Source organism: Myotis nattereri (assembly GCF_964212035.1).
Source record: "Myotis nattereri genome assembly, chromosome: 12".
Taxonomy (NCBI): domain Eukaryota; kingdom Metazoa; phylum Chordata; class Mammalia; order Chiroptera; family Vespertilionidae; genus Myotis; species Myotis nattereri.
In genome coordinates, this window is record NC_138087.1 from 72,792,372 (window position 1) to 72,812,814 (window position 20,443).

The 20,443-nt window shown below is 45.8% G+C and overlaps 1 protein-coding gene across 1 annotated transcript; it reads right to left on the bottom strand.

Moving 5' to 3' along the window:
- Positions 1-5,706: 5,706 nt before the first annotated feature.
- ATP6V1G1 (ATPase H+ transporting V1 subunit G1) lies at positions 5,707-14,611 on the bottom strand. Its single transcript, XM_081102851.1, has 3 exons — positions 14,411-14,611; positions 9,937-10,037; positions 5,707-6,530 (listed from the first exon to the last, which is right to left on the bottom strand). The coding sequence occupies exons 1-3, from the start codon at positions 14,490-14,492 to the stop codon at positions 6,357-6,359; spliced, it is 357 nt and encodes a 118-aa protein (XP_080958977.1). The 5' UTR covers positions 14,493-14,611; the 3' UTR covers positions 5,707-6,356.
- Positions 14,612-20,443: the final 5,832 nt, after the last annotated feature.

The following is a 20,443-nucleotide window of genomic DNA, read 5'->3' on the forward strand; positions in this document are numbered from 1 at the left end:
CGCCAGCATGGACTTCCATGTTGACACATCAGTCTCCTCGGCTGGGAAGGCACAGAAGACGTGGGCCTTTGGAACCGGCTGACCAGGCTCCGCCACTTACTGGCATGAGAACTTGCACAGGTCGGTTCACCTCTCTGAGCTTCAATTTCTTCATTTGTAAGAGAAGGAAAAGAATACCGGCAAAACCTTAAGAATTAAATGAGAAGATGATGTGCTTAGAAAGTGCTCAGTAAAGAGTTGCTAGTCTTGGGCAGCAAGGCATCATGCCTTTTGCAAGGCCTGATACTATAGCATGAGGGAGTGGGGGCTCCATGTAGAATGGAGGAAGGTAAATAAAATCCAGTAAAAGGTGAGAAATACCTAGTCAAGTCCGCTGGAAAGCAGACTCCAGGAAAGCTATCTCTACGGATTCACAAGGTTCTATGTGCTGGGCCCAAGCCCCTCCCCACCCCCAGTCTGCCCTGTACTAATTTTTAACCACTAAAAACCCTAAACTCCAGGACTGCAGAACATCTCTCAGTTCCTCCCCACCCCACACTCACTTTCACTTCTAGTTCTCAGTGGTTGCCATCCCTCGCCATCTGGAAGGTAACCCCAAACTTCATCCCCACCTCATCACCTGATGACACATTCTTAGATCTTAGGTAAAAGGACCCTTCTTCTGGGAGCCCTTTCCTGTCCTGGGCCCAGGCCAGTCCCCCATTCTCATAGATCCTTGCTTAACATACAGCCAATGTCCCATTTCCCAAAAAGAGAATAAACCTATGGGGCATAGAATTGTTTCTGCCCATGCTCGTATCTGTCCCCCAGCACCCTCCCCTCATGCACTTGAGTTATTGAGTAAATAGCTATGAGTGAAATCATCAGCGTCTCAACTACAGATAAATTCAAATAGTCATTGCACCCCATAATAGCTGCATATGCGAGGGCGGTCCCAAAAGTCTATAATGGAGCCTAGGTGTGTAGTAGGCTATTCCATCTAGGTCTGTGTAAGTGCACACTAGGATGCTTGCACAATGAAATCCCTAAGGACAAATTTCTCAGAATGTATCCCCATCATTAAGCAGCACATGACTGTAACCACAAACCCCAGCCAAAGCCACCCTTACTCAGCAGTTGCACCATCTGTCCTGTTGTGTTCATAAGGGTTACAGACCAGTGTTTGGGGACCATCTGCCAACTATCTGGCAACCTGGATGAAGTAAGAAGGAATGAAATTCTTCCCAGGCTGGCAGAAACTTCAAGCGTGGCAGCCGATGGGGCAAGGGAGAGCCTCAGAGCCTCTGGGTGAGTAAATGAAAAGCGAAGATCAAAAATGAGATCTTGTTTTTCGGAATGGGTCGGCCAGTTATAGATTCGCTGACTTGCTAGCTCTTTTAGAAACATATTGCTTGAAATGTTACCAGGGCCTGAGCAAACTGAACTGAATCGGATAGCTATTCAGGCTGGGAAGTCAGATAGGCGGGTTCAGATCCAGCCTTTACCACTCAGTAGAGCTATTTTTAAACTTTTTCCCAAAAGCACGTCCATTTCCAAAAGAATGTTCCCTTGCTAATGGCTGCATTAAATTGATTCTGAATCCTGGAAGTCACATTATGCTATGGGTGCCCCATGAAAAAATACACATGCAAGAACTTGGGACTGAACGCACAGCTGTGCTTGTCACGAATGTGCAGGGAGTAAAACAGGTCACGTACTGTTTGTCAGGAAACTGGGTCAAAACCAGAAGAAACTCTGAATTCCTGTCAGTGAGGCCAGCAACCCCCCTGAAAAGTCAGCAATCTAGTTCCACACTGTGTGCAGAAAGATAAGAGCCACTGGCAGGTACAAAGGGAATGAGATGGGGCAGGATTCGAAGAGGGAGCACTCACATCTGGTTGGGAGAGGATGGAAGGTCAATGAAAAGGTAATCGGCCTGGCCAGCCAGGTGGTTCAGTGGTTGAACACTGACCTATGAACCAGGAGGTCATGGTTCGATTCCCAGTCACAGCACATATCCGGGTTGCAGGCTCAATCCCCAGTGTGTGGTGTGCAGAAGGCAATCAATGATTCTCTCTCAGCATTGATGGTTCTCTCTCTCTTCCTCTCCCTTTCTCTCTGAAATCAATAAAAAAATATTTAAAAAAAAAAAAAAGGTAATCGGGCTTTTAACTAGAGCTAGACTCTGGGGTCTTTTTATCTTTAAAAACTCCGTAAGACAATAGTAGACAACCCCATCATGTTTTCGGAACAACCAGCCTAGCTTCTCTCCTAATCCTATCTTCACTGCTGCCATCAGTTCTACACTCCCTGCCATTCTTCCCTTTGTAAGTTCTTTTCTAGTAGAAAAGGCGAGAGGGGAATATTGCCTGTTCCCTCTAGGCCCACCAATCTCCATCAATCACCCAAATACTGTGAGCTATCACCTTGAATTCACAGTTGACCCAGGAGCTAGTGAGTGTCATTTCAGGTTTTTTAAAAGCCATAGAAGATAGATGTTGACATGATCCGGCAGCTTCCTCTCCCCAACCACTGGCCTAATCTTTCCATAGTGAATGTGCCTCTCCTGCCTCCTAAGACCGGTTTACTAGTAGGGGACGGGGTGGGAGTGGGCAAGCAAGACTTGAGCTGCCTGCCTGTGCAGCAGCTTTTTCCATAACTTCAGAGCCACTGAAATGGTGTGAGATCAGTTGACAGGAGAAAAACACTCTTGAGATCTGCCAGATGGTGCTTGAAGGAGAAAACTGAAAAGGTGAAAAACCTGGGGCACACGAGACTCATCAAACAGGCCCTTCCCGCCAAACAACTTTCCTTGACTTCTGGAAGCATCACTCCATCACTGTTCGCACAAATGTGCCAAGAAATGCAAGTTAGCTACAGAGTGCCTCACCAAATTCCAAGGAAAAAGCATGGTCAGTTTACTCTTGCAGCCTTCCGGCGGGTCTGAGGGACTCAGTTCCAGCTGTCACTCCTTGGCTCTGAGACCTTGAACGTTCTCCAAGCTGCTCTGGGCCTCAGCTTTCCCACCCGTGGGAGTGGTATCACCCTGCAAGGCTGTAGGTTTACCAACAGTGCCGGACACAGAACAGAGCTCCCTCCCTAGCATGCAGAGATTCACTGCACAGCCTGACAAGTTGCTTCACCTTTCAGAACCTCAAGAGGATTTTTTCTGCCCAGAAAGTGGAAGTGGTGAATCTTCAGGGAACTTGTATAAGATGCCACACGGTGTTTTATGCCTTCTTTCAAGAACTTGAGTAGGTCTGAGCAGTGGCACCAGGTGGAATGGTCAGTTTCTGTACTTGTAATGGGCAATATTGGGGGTATTTTTCTCTCTAGACAGGACATGAAATTGCCAGAGGAGCAATCAATCTAGGGTTTGGGAAATGAAGGAAATCTGTGTGGTACATAAAAGGTGTATGATAACCTCACTTCTGAGCATATGCAGAGTGGTTAAGCAGATACAGGCAGTCCTCAGGTTACGTCGGACTCGACATACGTCATTTCATGTTTACGTTACAATCTCCCATTTACAGTATTTATAAAAAATAAAAGTTCTGTCATTTCGACATATGTACATATTGCTTTGTTATTATTTATTTATCACTAGAGGCCCAGTGCACAAAAATTTGTGCACTCGGGGGGAAGGGAGGGTCCCTCAGCCTGGCCTGTGCCCTCTCGCAGTCTGGGACCCCTCGGGAGATAACGCCCTGCTGGCTTAGGCCTGCTCCCAGGTGGCAGAGGGCAGGCCCAATCCCTAGGTGCAGCCCCTGGTCAGGCTCAGAGCAGGGCTGATTGGGGAGGTGGGGCACCACCCCCTGTCATGCACAGAGCAGGGCGATCGGGAGGTTGTGATGCCACCCTCAGTCACGCTCAGGGTAGGGCTGATTGGGGGGTTGGGGCACCGTCCCGTCACACTCAAGGCAGGGTCAATGGGGAGGTTGCAGTGCCACCCCCCGTCATGCACAGAGCAGGGCCAATCCGGGGGTTGGGGCACTGCCCCCTGTCACGCACAGAGCAGGGCCCATCAGGGGGGGTTGGGGAGCTCCCCCCGTCACACACAGAGCAGGACCCATCAGGGAGTTGAGGAGCTACCCCCTGTCACTCACAGAGTAGGGCCCATCAGGGAGTTGAGGAGCTACCCCCTGTCACTCACAGAGTAGGGGGGATCAGGGGGTTGGGGAGCTCCCCTGTATCAGGCACAGAGCAGGGCTGATCAGGAGGTTGGGGCGCCTTCCCCTGTCACGAACAGAGCAAGGCGGATAGGGAGGTTGTGGCCCCACCCCCTGTCACACACAGAGCCGCAGGGCGATCAGGGGGTTTCGGCGCTGCCCCTTCACGCTGACCCCGGTGCCGGGAGGCCTCTCGGCTCCGCTGATCCTGGTGCTGGGAGGCATATTACCCTTTTACTATATAGGATAGAGGCCTGGTGCATGGGTGGAGCTGGCTGGTTTGCCCTGAAGGGTGTCCTGGATCAGGGTCCCCACTGGGGTTCCTGGCCAGCCTGGGTGAGGGGATGATGGCTGTTTGCAGCTGGTCACACACCCTTCAGGGTGGGGGGTCCCCACTGGGGTGCCTGGCCAGTCTGGGTGAGGGGCTAAGGGCTGAAGCTCGCAACTGCTCCTTTTTTTCTTTTTTTTTTTAATTCTGGGCCAGCTTTAGCTCTGAGGCCTCTGCTGCTGAAAGAAGGTATCTCGTTTGGTTGGGTTCTATAATCGAAACAATGTATAACTTCAGCTCTGAGATCCCGGCTCAGCTCGCTGAAAGCACATTCCTGGGGTTTTGTTTAGTTTCTATATTTGTAACAATGTTTCAAACTGCAGGCTCAGAGGCTGGCAAGGCAGGCGGGGAACGTTAGTTTCCTCCCTCACTGAAGCAAGCAAGCCTCATGTTAGTTTCAAGCTGCCTGGCTGCCGGCCGCCATCTTGGCTGGCAGTTAATTTGCATATCGCCCTGATTAGCCAATGGGAAGGGTAGCGATCGTATGCTAATTACCGTGTTTCTCTTTTCTTAGATAGGACAAGTAAAGGTCAGGAATTATCTTTCTCTTAAATTTTTTTTACTGTTTCACTTCATTACTGCTATGTGCTCCATGTGAGTGACGTAGGTGCTTATGTAGGTGGGTTCTGACTTAAGGCGAAAATCGCGTTACGCTGGTCCGCAAGAACAGATCTCCGACATAACGCAAGGACCTACTCTACTAAATCTGTCTGCCAATCCGAATCCTGGCTCTAAAACAGTGATGGCAAACCTATGACACGCATGTCAGAGGTGACATGCGAACTCATTTTTTTGGTTGACTTTTTTGTTAAATGGCATTTAAATATATAAAATAAATATAAAAAATATAAATCTTTGTTTTACTATGGTTGCAAATATCAAAAAATTTCTATTATGTGACACGGCACCAGAGTTAAGTTAGGGTCTTTCGAAATGCTGACACGCCGAGCTCAAAAGGTTCGCCATCACTGCTCTAACACATGAGTGAGCTGGTTCTTTAACCTCTCTCCCTCATATCTCGTAACATAAAGTTGTTACGAGGATTAGGAAATGTAAATGCAAAAGTGATTCTTTCCTTCTTGCCAAGATACAGACCAAGAATATTTTCTCAGGATGTGTGGGAATGTGTGTGCCACACATGCTAATTTGATTTCCTCAGTAAAATTCTGCAAAATGTCTGGGTCAAAGTACACACTGCATTATCAAAAAGGATGAACCAGAGGAGAAAAATGCATGACAAAGTCTTTACTTTTAAATGATTATCAGTACACCAAGTAACAACATGTAACAAGTTCTTGAATTCTATCATCTAGTAATTTGGATTAATACTAAAAGCAGCCCAAACAATTATACTACTATTCATTGTTCTAACCCTTCACCAGAAAGGACTACTCGTATTTTAAGGCTGGCTGCTGCTTTACACAGGTTACAAACAACTATTTACTACTTTTTCATAGATAAAGCCCCTGACCTTCAAGAAAGCTTAAGGGAAAAAATTAATTTAATCCCTTTCTTTCTTAAAAAAAAAAAAAAAAAAAAAAAGTGTTTCTTACCATGTCTAAGAAAGAAAAAGTCAGTATTGTTATATATATTTATATGTTGCTTCAGTTAAAAGGCATAGAAAAACAGACAAAGTATACTCATTAACTTTCTAAGAAATATGAGGTAAAAAGATGAAATCTTTGGATAAACTCTACTCTAAGTTTATAGAAAGAAACTAGATTTGCTGTTCTCCCAAAAGCAAAAGGACCTACTATACAGTACACAGAAATAATTTAATGCCTTTTCACAAGATTATAACTCAAGCTTTGCAAAGGCTTCATATTCTATGGAGGCATATAAGATGCCAACCCATAGAACAGGTGCTTCTTTCTTCTTCCCTATCCACTTATGCGGTAGTTTTCATGGATTTCTGGCCGGATGTCACAGACAAAGGCCAAGAGGTTGTCCAGGACTTCATCCCTGTTCTGCCGGAAGTAGGTCTGGAGGATGAGCATCTTCTCCTGGGTTTCCTTCTCCATTTCAGTGCTGCAGCTGCCGTGGGATCCCAGAGCCTGAGTCGAGGAGTAATGACACACAGGGAATGTTAGGAACCACATCTGGTAACCCAGTCTCATTAGTGAATGTAAACAATCAGCATTAGGCAATGGAGCCTCCTGATTGAAGAGCATGCAGGAAGTTGGCATTCCCAGAGTTAATGGGAGCAACACTTGATGCAATCACTTGGTGGCCAACCTTACCACATCTATCAGAAAGTAAACTGCACAGCATTTCCGCTGCTAGGAAATTATCCCAGAGAATGACATATTCCCATCTCTCTAGAGCAGTGGTTCTCAACCTTCTGGCCCTTTAAATACAGTTCCTCATGTTGTGACCCAACCATAAAATTATTTTCGTTGCTACTTCATAACTGTAATGTTGCTACTGTTATGAATTGTAATGTAAATATCTGATAAACAGGATGGTCTTAGGCGACCCCTGTGAAAGGGTCGTTCGACTGCCAAAGGGGTCGCAACCCACAGGTTGAGAACCACTGGTCTAATGTGTAGCCTACAACTGGAATGAACTAAAGGCCCAAGGACTGAAGCCTAGTTGAACAAATGATGGTGCATCACACCAGAGCATACTCTTCAGCCATTTAAGAGATAAGGTAAATGTGCACAGCAAGAAGAAATGACCTGTAAAGCATGCAGTTTAAGGGGGAAAAGGCAAGATACAGAGTGGTATCCGTGTAGTTGGTATAGAAGTTTCCTTGTGTGATTTTAAATGGGGGACATAAGGTGTGTTTTTAAAAAGCTCTTGGCCCTGGCCAGGTAGCTCAGTTGATTAGAGCATCGTCCCAATACTCCAAGGTTGAAGGTTTGATCCCTGGTCAGGGCATATACAAGAATCAACCAAATGTAAAAATAAGTGGAGCAACAAATCAATGTTTCTTCTCTCCCTTCCTCTCTCTAAAATCAATATATTAAAAAAAAACAACTCTAAGAAAATAATAAACACAAAGGCACAAGGGGGACACAATTTAAGAAGAATATACATAGTTTCACTATGACTGGTTAATGTTGTTGTTGTTTTTAATCCTCACTTGAGGATATTTTTCCATTGACTTTTAGAGAAAAGAGAAGGGATAAAGGAGGGGGAGAAACAAACACCGAGAGAGACACATCGATTGGTTCCCTCCCACACATGCCCTCATCAGGGCTGGGGATCAAGCCTGCAACCAAGGTACGTGCGTGCCCTTGACTAGGAATTGAACCTGCAACCGTTCAATCACAGGCTGACGCTTAACCACTGAGCCAAACCTATAGGGCTAATGTTTTAGCTCTTAAGTTTACCAGTAGATTCACCACTATTATGAATACATAACATCTGTTCTTTCGAACATAAATATTCTAGAATACACAAGATACTTTTAACAGTGACTCTCTCTGAGGACTATAGGTCTGGGTTGGAGAGTAACTTCTCACTGTTGCCCCGTTTAATTGCTTAAATATTTTACTGTACAGCTATCTTACCCCTTCCGTTTCCATTCACAATTTAACAAACACTGATTGCTAACATTTATCTTCTACTGCCTTCTCAGTATGGCTGGCTTTTTGTTATCTGCTGTACGTTATTAGAGAGTGACCTATCTGGTTCTTGAAGACATAACTTTTTTGTGTCTGACCCTTTGTATCTCCTATTGTCGCCTCACTACGTATGTTAACAGCTATATCCCTTTCTACCTGTATAACACAAGAGAGTTTACAAAGCATTCTCTCAGATGTTATCTATTCCTCCATAACCAACGAGGAGGCTAGCACTCGAAACCAAGGCTCAAAGAGATCAGGGTGAACACAGTAAGATTCAACCCTCGGGCTCTTTACCCTATGCAGTACTAGAACTGTTCATAGTATAGGAATACCTTGAAGCATTTCATAATGGTTAGTTCAGTTGCTACATCATATCTTTTAAAAGTCCATAACCCCTACTGGGGGGATGAGGGGGCCACTAGTTCTATTCTGTGAATATAAACTATATGCCAAGCCCCAGTACACAAAACTGAAGTTACACTGGAACACTGTGTACAACTCTATAAACAATTACAGCAGTGATGTAAAAATGAGATGAGATGGCTGTCCTAACACAAGAGTATTTCTACACTCTTCTGTGGGCAGTCTGACAATTTACAATCTGCCCCAGTTTAAGTCAGAGAAATATTTTAAGTTTTAATAACACTATCATCACCCAATGCAAAGATGAATGAAACTTTTGCTACTCACTGCTATGTGCACCTGGAACTAGCAGAGGCCACCATGTAGAACTTGAGAATGAAGCCCACAAAGCCAAAGGCAGAGTTGAGCGATGAAATAGGCGTCCTCAAATCATTATTTAAACTTCTGGATCAAAATCAAGTTAGCCTTTTATCTGGATTGTTGTTGTTTTTTCTGTGTGTGTTTTTTTGTAAATGTTGAAGTAATGCAACTTATCCAGCCACTGAGTAGGCTGGCTAGAACTGGCACAAACTCCAAATTACTCTTGCATACACTGTCCCCCCTGCCTGGCTATGAGCACAGTCAGGCAAGGTCTACGGGTATGCCCGGGGCTTTTAATTAATTCCATTTTGTTTAAACTTGTTTGAATTGGTTTCTGTTACCTACATCCAAGAGTCCTAATAGAATTTCTTTGCTCTGTGAAGCCCTCCTCCATTCTTTCCCCTTTCCAGAAGTTTCCTTGCTTCCCTTGTACTCTCTGTGATGTATTTTTGTACTATGATTGTATACATCTTATGCATGGTCATCTAGCCTATAGCTGGTACGTGTCTTTACACTAACATGAGGCTCCGGAAGATTTGTGTGTCTCTGCCACCACACTGTTCAGGCTGCATGTTTCCATGACTTGCATTTCATTGAGTCTCCTTGACCACCAGCCCGTAAGCTAGGCTCCATGAAGGCAAGAACCATGCCTATTTCTGTTCACAGCCCGGCCCTTAGCATCTGCACAGGACCTGTCACATGTTAACTGTTCAACAAACTTATTAAATGAATGAATAAGTGAATACTAGGACTCACTATTAGTTAAAAATTGATCACCCTAAGACAGTGGTCGGCAAACTCATTAGTCAACAGAGCCAAATATTAACAGTACAATTGAAATTTCTTTTGAGAGCCAGATTTTTTAAACTTAAACTATACAGGTAGGTACATTGTTATTAACTTAATTAGGGTACTCCTAAGGCTTAGGAAGAGCTACACTCAAGGTGCCAAAGAGCCGCATGTGGCTCGAGAGCCGCAGTTTGCCGATCCCAGCCCTAAGAGATTCAGCCTAAGCATCCAATAAAACATACAATAACTAACATTTTAAAATCTAATCAGAATGATCATTACCAAGCTATGCTGGGTACTTTGAGAGCCTGGAGAGAAGGGGAGGAGAGGGAAGTCTCAAGAAACCAAAGCAGTAATGAAAATAAATGGGGCCCACCGCAGCTTCCTTGGCCTTGAATTCCTTCTCCCTCTGCAGGCGGTACTGTTCAATTTCTGCCTGAGCCTCTTCTTTGGCCTGCTTCAGCCTCCGGTTCTTTCCTGTTTTCAAAAGAAAAGAGCTACATCAGGAAGTGGTCAAAAGACAAGAGAAGGAAGCAGAGACTGAGATGGTAAACAAAAAAGTTTTAAAATAGTCTCAAGAGACATGCAGGGGAGAGAGGGAATTCAGAGGTAACTAATAGTATAGGTTCCTGCCTCCTGCAGGCTTTATTTAACTAGAAAATGACTAGATAAAAAGAACTGCCATTAACGAGACAGTAAAAATGATGGGGAAAAATTTTGGAATGTGTAAGAATATTCTCCCAATCTCAACTACTACAGACCAACATCAAATAGGTGACATTAACCATCTAAGGAACTCTTCCTCTTCCCAAGAAGTAAACACATAATTATGCTGTTGATTAAGATTGGAGCTCTGCTTAGAAGCTTAGCAAGGAGACTAATATACTCCCAAGGGACATCAACCTCTCCTCCCTTGCCCTCCAGGCTCTCAAACCCTAACTAAATGAAAAGATGATGTCACACTGGAAACTAAAAACCATGCCCGTGCACAGGCTCTCAGGAATGAAAGTGGTATTGGGAAGGCATCCTCCACAGAGAGCACTGGACAGTAAGACTGCACAGCATCTGAGAGGTGAGGAGACACAGGTGGTCTGAAAGGTTCGGAGTGGGCCCGGGTGGCGCCTATGACATGAGGCTCTAATGTAGCAAAAAGCTTTCACTGCGGTCCTCTGGGTGCAGAAGGGCTGAATGGACAAAGGGGAGTCAGCGGAGAGTGCAGGGAGGGGGAAGACTTTTATCAGCTATTGCTGGCTGCAAGCAGTTCGGCTGGCTGACATAACCTTTGTTCCTCCCACGGCCAGGTGTCTTCTGGTTACCTGAGCTATGCGGTGTTCAAGGCTGCAAGCTTTCTGCAATGTATCTGCTAAGCACAATAAGTTTTTCTCTGCCCTGTTTTATTCTTCTTAACCCTTTCAGTCTGGTTTGTGGAAGAGACTAGTTTAATACACAGATGGGAAAATTCTCTAGGTTCTAACCAAGCCTGTATAAAAATAGACCCCAAGACCAACCAACAGATAACTGTAATCCTGTTCACTAACTTTTCAGATACCCAAACAGAAAAAAAAGGTCCTAAGCGAACAATTTGAACATCTATTTAAGAGCAAAAAACATCCTACATCTAAAACTAAGCTTTATTATACATCAGTGTATATCAATTGCCCAAATCTTACTCAACTCATGTGAACGAACGAAATTAAATTTAACCTTCCATCTCCTAATTAAGAAATTGCGTGGAACCTAATGACCCCATGATGGGGCAGTCTGAAACAACCAACAGATCTCTCTCTCTGAGCACCAAGACTATTTCTGCATGTATATTTACTTCAGTATGGCTTAGGGCAGTGATGGGGAACCTATGACACGCGTGTCAGAGGTGACACACGAACTTATTTCTTTGGTTGATTTTTCTTTGTTAAATGGCATTTAAATATATAAAATAAATATCAAAAACATAAGTCTTTGTTTTACTATGGTTGCAAATATCAAAAAAATTTCTGTATGTGACACAGCACCAGAGTTAAGTTAGGGTCTTTCAAAATGCTGACACGCCAAGCTCAAAAGGTTCGCCATCACTGGCTTAGGGCCTACTGCTGTCCTCTGCTCAAACCAACCTGTACCCCAGTGCTCCACATGCTATCCTCCTCATCAGGTGTATTCAAAGCCTTATTTCAAAGCCAAAGATCTTTTCCAAATGCACAATCTACAAATAACATTTATGCACCAAAGATTATGCAGTAGCTCCACATAATTTCACAATACTACTCTCCTGATCACTCCCAACTCCCACGGCTCCCTGAATTAATCACTTAATATATTCTCTGCCTATCAGCAAACATCTTCAATGTTCAATTTTGATAGTCTTCTCTGAAAACTAAAAATATTTGAACCAGAAATTATATTTATTTTCAATCTTGCTTTTAGTGGACCTTATATAAGGAAGCCAGTGTTATGTTTCATTCCAATGAAATAAACCACAACACAATTTTTAAATACATATATATTACAGTTCAAAGTAACAATTTCATGAAAATGTGGGTTGGACCATTTTACCACATCATGTATCGCCTCTTTCCAATCCCTAACTGGGCAAGTCAATTATAATTACAAATCAAGGCAGGCAATAATTTTCCAATTTTAGTTCTTCTCAATACTTCTGTTGCTAGTAATCACAAAATCTGAGATTGCCCAGCCAGTGTTGCTCAGTGATTGAGCATCAACCTGTGAACCAGGAGGTCGCGGTTAAGATTCTAGGCCAGCCCTAGCCAGTTTGGCTCAATGGATGGCTTCCTCCGCCTGTGGACTGAAGGGTCTCAGGTTGAATTCCGTTCAGGGGTACATGCCTGGGTTGCGGGCTCGATCCCCAGTGGGGGGTGTGCAGGAGGCAGCTGATCAATAATTCTCTCTCATTGATTTTCCTATCTCTCCCTCCCTCCCCCTTCCTCTCTGAAATCAAAAATATATTTAAAAAAAAAAAAAAAGACTCCAGGCCAGGGCACATGCCCACGTTTTGGGATCCATCCTCAGTAGGGGGCGTGCAGGAGGCAGCTGATCAATAATTCTTTCATCATTGTTGTTTCTATCTCTCCCTCTCCCTCTCTGAAATCAATAAAAAAAGAAAACATTTTAAAAAATAAAATAAGGTGTAAAACATGACCCATTTCTCCAAGGCACTCAGAATTATTCTTACCACGTTCCAAGTATTTGTTCCTGCACTTGCCCCAAATATTCTTATATGCTTCCCAACAGATACAACTTGTTACTGATGAGCCATCACATGACTACTTGTGGGATGTCATTCTGGAAATACTGCATCAAGAACATAATCAGAAATATTCTGTGAAGACCACAGAACTTCCCAGTCACCAGAGCAAGATTGAAAGGCTTGCTCCCATCCCCAGTTCCCTCCAAGAAAACTTCCCCTATGAAATACAGAGTACCACATAACCCCTCTTGTAAGTACAAGAGCCATGTACTTGGATTGAAGAGTGTAAGTCTTATACTAGGAGAAATACCAGAGAATTACTAAAATACGTATTTCTTGGTATTTTATCCTTGCAAAACAATGGAGCCTTCTACACCTCAGCTATGCTTCCCAGGATATGGTCAAGTCATTTCTCTCCGAGCCTCATTTTACCCATTTGTAAACTTGGGATAGAAATCTCTCTCTCACCAGATGGGAAACTGAATGGATACACTAAACACAGTCCCTGATCTCCAGTCGTTTAATCGAGTGACTGAAGACACGGGTTGCTGCACTACGATGTCAGACATAGCACCTGAGAAGGACTCCTAGGCTAGTCTGAAGGGAGAGGGTGAAGCCAGGGAAGGCTTCTTAGAAGAGCTGCCTCCACTCTGAGACCGGAAGGAAGATTTAGGGTTAGAGAACAAACCGGGCAAACCTCTCGCCACCAGGGCAAACAGCTATGCAAAGGCCGCAGGGACATCAAAGAAGGGAGGCGCGTACCTGTGATATTAGGGGAGAAAGCAAGAGACCGATCCCCAAGCGCCTCCAGCACCCTAACAAGGAACTGGGGCTTTGTTCTGCAGGCATTCTGAGCGCCTGCTGCCGGTAAAGGCGGTGGGACAGTCAGGGAGGTGCGAACCGCAGCCAGAACGGACTGCGGGAGAGGAAACTTCTGCCACTCACCGGTCTAGAACACAGGTCTAGGTCTACCTGCTCAATTCTTTAGCAACCTCTCATTTCTCCACCCTAGCCCTCCCACCTCGCCTGCAATTGACCTACCCAGCATGGGCTTCCTCCCCTGGGATTCTAAACACCACGATGATGGAAGCCACAGGTACGTCCGGCACCGGGCTCGGCACCTATCAGCCACATTTTAAAAACATTTAAGGACTCAAGGATTTAGCCTGCTATGGGAGCCTCAGAGAACCTGATGGCCTGGACTAAGATGGTGGCGGTAGGGACGTGGTATGAAGGTGGCGAACGAAGATGATGTGGCAAAGAGGACTCTTTCTAGACGGAGCAACTGTGCAAATGGTGGCTCCCTTCACTGAGATGGGGCACCCCCCCCCCCCAGAGGAGCAAGTGGGAGGGGGAAAGACAATGAATTCCGCCTGAATTACCCGTTTTACACGCCTCCCAGACACCAAGAAGGACGTCCGCCCATTGTTATGTCTCCACGCCCGATCTATTACCCCACAAGGCAACTTCCCGTCGCCCCCCAAGCCTTCCAGAGCCTCAGATCCAGGCTTTCGAGTCGCGCAGCTTCCGCGATTGGAACCACCCCTCCGCCCCGCAGTGTTTCGGGCCTCACCACCTGCCACCTCCCGCGGCCTGGCCGCACTCCTGGGCCTCGCGCCCCGCCCGGCCGCCCCACCCCGAAACTCACGCTTGCGGGCCTCGGACACCTTCTCGGCAGCCCGCTTCTCGGCCTGCAGCAGCTGCTGGATGCCCTGCGACTGACTAGCCATGGCGGCAGCGACCCCCAAGAGGAGAGCGGCCTAAATCCGCTCCGTCGCCCCGCAGGTCAGCTGACCCAACAGCCCGAGATCTGCGCATGCGCCTTGCTCCGGCGCCCCCGTCTGCCGTCACGTGATCTCCGCATCGCGGGGTCAGCTGACTGTCTGTGGTGTCCTGTGACTAGGAGGGGCGGGGCGGAAGGGAGAGGGAGCGTCTCTACTGCGCCTGCGCGGGCATTGTCTTCGCTTCTTCCGGTCCACAGTCCCGTCCTCTCCATTGTGTCTCTCCCTCAGCTGGTAGGATCGTTGTCGCCGCCATGCCACGTCGTTATCGCCATGATCCCTCCCTTTACACTGTTTGACAGGGTGCCCACGTTACGGCCCAGCGAGGAGGGGCCAAGCCAAGTGATTTTACTCTGCTCTGCACACTGCTCTATTCTCCCCCTTTCTGGAACTTTCCTGGGACAACTATATTATGGGGGAGATTAGGAACAGCTTGCCAGGCTCTGGAAGGAGCCTGGATTGGGAAAAGGAAGGGCGACTGGGACTCAAGTCTGCCTCTGATCTGCTCTGTGGTTTGGGGCGGACATGTTCCTTTTCTGAACCCGGGCTCAGGAGAGGACTGAACTGTTTCCATAAGTATTTCGTGAATGCCTGCTGTGATCCTAGGGCGCTGATGGGAGGTGCGGAGGATACAGCGAGAGCAAGACAGACAAGGTGGGGCGCACAGTTTATGGACCAAAAATAAAACCCGATTAACTAAAATTACAAGCTGATAAACACTGAAGGGAAAATGCAGGGTGCTTTAAGAAGGAATAAGGAAGCCCACCCCCCGCCCCAAGGAAGTGGCATTTAAAGTGAAATCAGAAGAATGAGAAGTTAGCCAGAAAAGAACAGTGGGGGTAGAGGTGTGTATTGGGGGGGGGGGGGACCTCGGGGATCAGGAGGATAGGGACCAGGTTGCATGGATTGGGGGAGGGGGCAACTTGGTACAGAGCCATGCCCTACCAGGAACAGAGACACTGGAAGCCAGTGGTTGATTTACAATATGACAGGCACTGTTTTAAACGCAACTTACTTCTGACAGCAGCTTTGAAGTAGTATTGTTCATCTTAAATCCATAGTGACGGAACTGGAGCTCAGAGAGGTTAGACCACTTGCCCAGAGTCACACTCCTGTTAATTGCCAGGGCTGCAGGTGAATCAGGATGGCCGGTGAGGCCAGTTTGAATCAAAAGGAAAATAAGTCATTTAAAGAAATGAAGTTTCTGTTCGGTTCCGGTTAAGCTATCCTTCCCTGACGTAAGAACAAGCACTTGACTGGTCTCTGGGATTTTTAGGTCTAATCAATGGTTTCTTGGGATGACTGGTCGGTTTGGATGTTCTAAGAAAACAATTTACTAAATCCATCAATGGAGAGTAATATACACTTCTAAGGATGGGATGAAGATTAAAATAGATAATGGTATATGCTTTCACTTATATGTGGAATCTAAAGAACAAAATTAACAAACAAACAAAATTGAAACAGACTCATAGACACAGAGAGCAGATTGATGGTTGTCAGAGGGGAGGGGCTGAGGGACTAGGTGAAAGAGTGAAAGGATTAAGAAGTCCACATTGGCAGTTACGAATAGTCATCGGATGTAAAGTACAGCATAGGGAATATAGTCAACAATATTGTGATAAGTATGTATGGTGTCAGGTGGGTACTGGAAATACCAGGGGGAAACACTTTGTAAAGTATATGGTTGTCTATGCTGTACACCTGGGACCAATACAAAATAATATTGAAAGTAAACTGAATATAAAAATAAAACACATGCACAAAAGAAATGTCACTAATACCTGGTACACCAGAGAGAGAGAGAGAGAGAGAGAGAGAGAGAGCCAAGAAGTAGAAACACCGCAAATGCCCATTAACTGATAAGTGGGTAAATAAAATGTGACATATCCATACAATGAAATATTGTTTGGTTGTAAAAAGGAATAAGGTACTGACCCACACTGCAATATGGAGAGACCTCAGTAGGAACATGCTAAGTGAAGAAAGCCAGACACAAAGACCACATATTGAACAGTTCCATTTATATGAAATGCCTAGAATAGGCAAATCTTTAGAGATACAAAGCATATTATTGACTAACCAGGGGCTGCAGAGAGAGGGAATGAGGAGTGACTGCTAACTGATACGGGGTTCCTTTTGGGGACCAGGGAAATGTTCTGGAATTAGATAGTGGTGATGGCTATACAACCTTATAAATATACTTAAAATACCAAATTGTATGCTTTAAAGCAGTGGTTCTCAACCTTCCTAATGCCGCCACCCTTTAATACAGTTTCTCATGTTGTGGTGACCCCCAACCATAAAATTATTTTCGTTGCTACTTCATAACTAATTTTGCTACTGTTATGAATCATAATGTAAATATCTAATATGCAGGATGTATTTTCATTGTTACAAATTGAACGTAATGAAAGCATAGTGATTAATCACAAAAACAATATGTAATTATATATGTATTTTCCGATGGTCTTAGGCGACCCCTGTGAAAGGGCCGTTCGACCCCCAAAGAGGTCGCGACCCACAGGTTGAGAACCACTGCTTTAAAGGGTGGACGATACATTATGTCGATGTACGAAACATCCAAACCTGTAATAATTTTTATGAGTTTATTTGAGCCACACTGATGACCATTGCCAGGAAACAGAATCTCAACAGATTGACAAAATGCTCCAGAAAATGTCTGTGTTACCACTTACTGGTATTTTATACATCAGAATCAAAATGGAAGCCATAAAGGGGTTACATAAAATTTATTGGTGATAGTGCAAGCGGGGTATCAGTGGAAGTGGGGTATCCCTTTCCTCACTGAGTGCTGGGGGTCAGGGCCTTATGATATCTCGAGAAAAAGAATTTTATGAGACTTGCATGGGAGGATTCGTGATTTTTATTTGCATGGAATTACATCCCTGGGTTTCCAAAGTCCCATTTTCCTTAATCCAGTATAACTGGAGTTCCAGCAGAGCTAGAGGCAAAGCCAGTGTCCAGAGTATCTGTCCCATGTTGGAACTGAGACCGGTACAGCATCAGGCTAGTTGCAGTCCATTAGTCCATTCTATGTGGGGTCCAGATGGCGTGGGCCATGTGGGAGAATGCAGGAGCATGGGAGCTTGAACCAAGAGAGCCAGGAGCCAAGAGAGCAAACTCCTTTGTTTAAGAGATTAAATATGTAAAGCCCTTAACTGGGCTTGGTACATAGCAGGTGCTCAATAAGTGTTCATTTGCTTACGCTGAAAAAAAAAAAAAAAAAAAAAAGGGCCTGGCACAACACTCTCCAATTACCCCTGGGCTAACCAGGAGCCAGCATCCTACAGTGAATTATAACCTAACTGGGAGAAGCACCCAGGGCACCCGATTCCCAGGACTTCTCCTCCCATGGGTGTAAACATCATGCGTTCTGTTTTTAAGAGGCCAGTCCAAAGGGTGTTATTATTCTGTCTCCCAGCACAGCCTGGAAGGCGTCTCGCATAGTGACTCAGCACCATCCTCCCCGGAACAATGTTCTGTGGGCCCCATCACTCACTGTTGCCGACACGCTAGCCTGAGTGACTGCTGGTGTGGTATATGGAATGCTGGGGGCACGGGCAGAAGAAGGAACTGAGTAGAGGTAGAGTGGGTACCCAACCAGCCAGGGTCACCCCCTGCTGGGAGAGGGAAAGGAAGTTTACTTATAGATGGTGGAGTGCGATGAGCTACCTGTTAAATTCCAAGCAGCCTCCACATGGCTGAAAGCTTGTATGTAGGGGAACTGAGGGGAGCCCCTGCCCTCCCTTAGTGGGCAGCCCTTCCCTCTTGCCAGGATGGGGAGTCTGGTTTGGGAGGCTGAATGGGCTAGATGGAGAATAGGACCCCACTCCCATAATTCAGAGGGTGCAAGACCAGGACCAGGGGAGTTTTCACAGTCCGGTCTCCCTGGTTTGTAGCCTGGTTAAGCCCTGGACTTGCTGTGTGATCCTGGGAAACCTATTTGGCCTCTCTGATTCTTGGTTGGTTTCCTTAAATGGAAAGTTACAGGGTTGCACAATATCATTGTTTTTTACTGTTGCTTCCAACAGCCTCTGATCACACAAAGGTAACTCTGGGCAGTCCTTGGAGGCAGAGGGTTCCAGTGAGGGGCCTTGGGGGACTAATGGGGAGCCCCCAGTGAGAGAAAGGACAAGGACCCTCGCCTGTGGATATCACATACCTATGACTCTCCAGCACAGCTGCCCTTTAGAATCGGAGAGCTTTGGAAAGATCAGGATTGAGTACCCTGGGCCTACTGACTCGGAATTTTGTAGGGCATGGGGACAGGAACCTGGACTTTCAGAAATTTCTCCCGGAAATTCTGAAGCAGCAGATGTTGGAGATCCAACCAAAATCTGAGCCAACCCGGCAGCCCCACTGCCCACATTGCACATGTTAATTCCAGGAGGCGGCCTCCACTTCACAGGGAGAGAAAAGCCTTCTGAAGCCAGGATCTCTGAGGGCACTGGAGCCAGGCCTCAGCAGGTCCTCAAGGGCAGCGGATCTTGCTTCCAGCACAGTCGGTGCACACACATCTGTTGCCCTACGCTTCCAGGCATCATTTTCAGAGCCACAAGTCTACCAAGATCCTGAGCAGAAATATCACTATCATTTGGCTGGTGACAGACACAACACTGAGAACAGTGTACCTTTTATTACCGGGGGAAAACACTGAATGGGGTTTTGAATAACCACAGAATGGCTCACACAGTGAGCAGGAATTCATTATCAAACTTGGCTCCCTCCGCTCAGACTTGCCTTGGGCACTATTGGTTTCTGAAATTTGCATTCTTCAATGGAGGACCTGCGTGCAGATAGCAGGCAGCTGAGATCGGATCGGGAAAGGGAGGGAGGGCTCAGAAGCAGCTGGGCAGTGGTTGCCTAGGGGAAAAAATAGATGTTGGCTGGAAATGTTTAGTTACAATGGCAATCTTCAGTGGTTAAATAAAAAAAGAAAATTTACTCGTGTGACTGACAGAAGAGCTGAGAGTTACATCTGATTCAATGTCATAAGGATTCTTTCTCAGGTCTCTGGTTCTGCTTTCCGCTACGGGCCAGGCCCTCCCAGGATGGGCAATCCCAGGAACCAGGGCTGCAACTTCACCTGCTGGCCAAAGCTGAATTGGGAATCAGAATCTTGAATCTGATTCCAGGTTATCAGCAAAAGCAACTAATCTTTCCAGGAAAGGATTATGCGTGCACAGAGGAATTACACCAGTTTATCTCGGAACCTCCCAGAGGAGATTGAAGAATTGTCTGCCTTCTTAGAAACAAAGTTTCCTTCTTGGTTTAGTTCATTTTCCCGGCTACCTGGCCTCTTGCCTCTGGTCTATGCCTCAACATTCATACCTAACTCTAATCCAGCCCCTTCCCAGCCCAGAATCCATCCATGGTCCCCAGGATGACATTTCAGCTCCTTATCCTGAAATCCAGGGACCTTTTTCATTTGGCCCTTGCCTGCTTGTCCAGCTTTGCTGCTGTCCAATCTCCCTCCTTGAATGAGCCTCCTCTTCAGGCATTATATCATATACTTTAGTCACTCTGAATTATTTAGAATCTCTGAGAAGATTCAGCCTCTTTGATGCTTTGGGATCTTTGCCTGTACTCTTGCCTCTGTCCTCCTTGCTCTGTTTAATTGAGAGTAGACTTTAATGTCACCACCTCCATGAAGCCTTCCCCCATCTCCCAACTCCTTTCCCAACTGTATTAGGATGCCCTCACTCTGTTCTCAAGGTTCTCAGTACTTCCTTTGACTATAACAACTGTTACACTATGTTGAAGGCGCTTTTGAAAAAAATGTCTGTTCTCCACTAAACTATGTAATCTCTTAAAGGGCAGAGATTTGGGCTTGTTTCCCTCTTCTAATGCCCGTGCCTGGCACAGAGACTGACAAG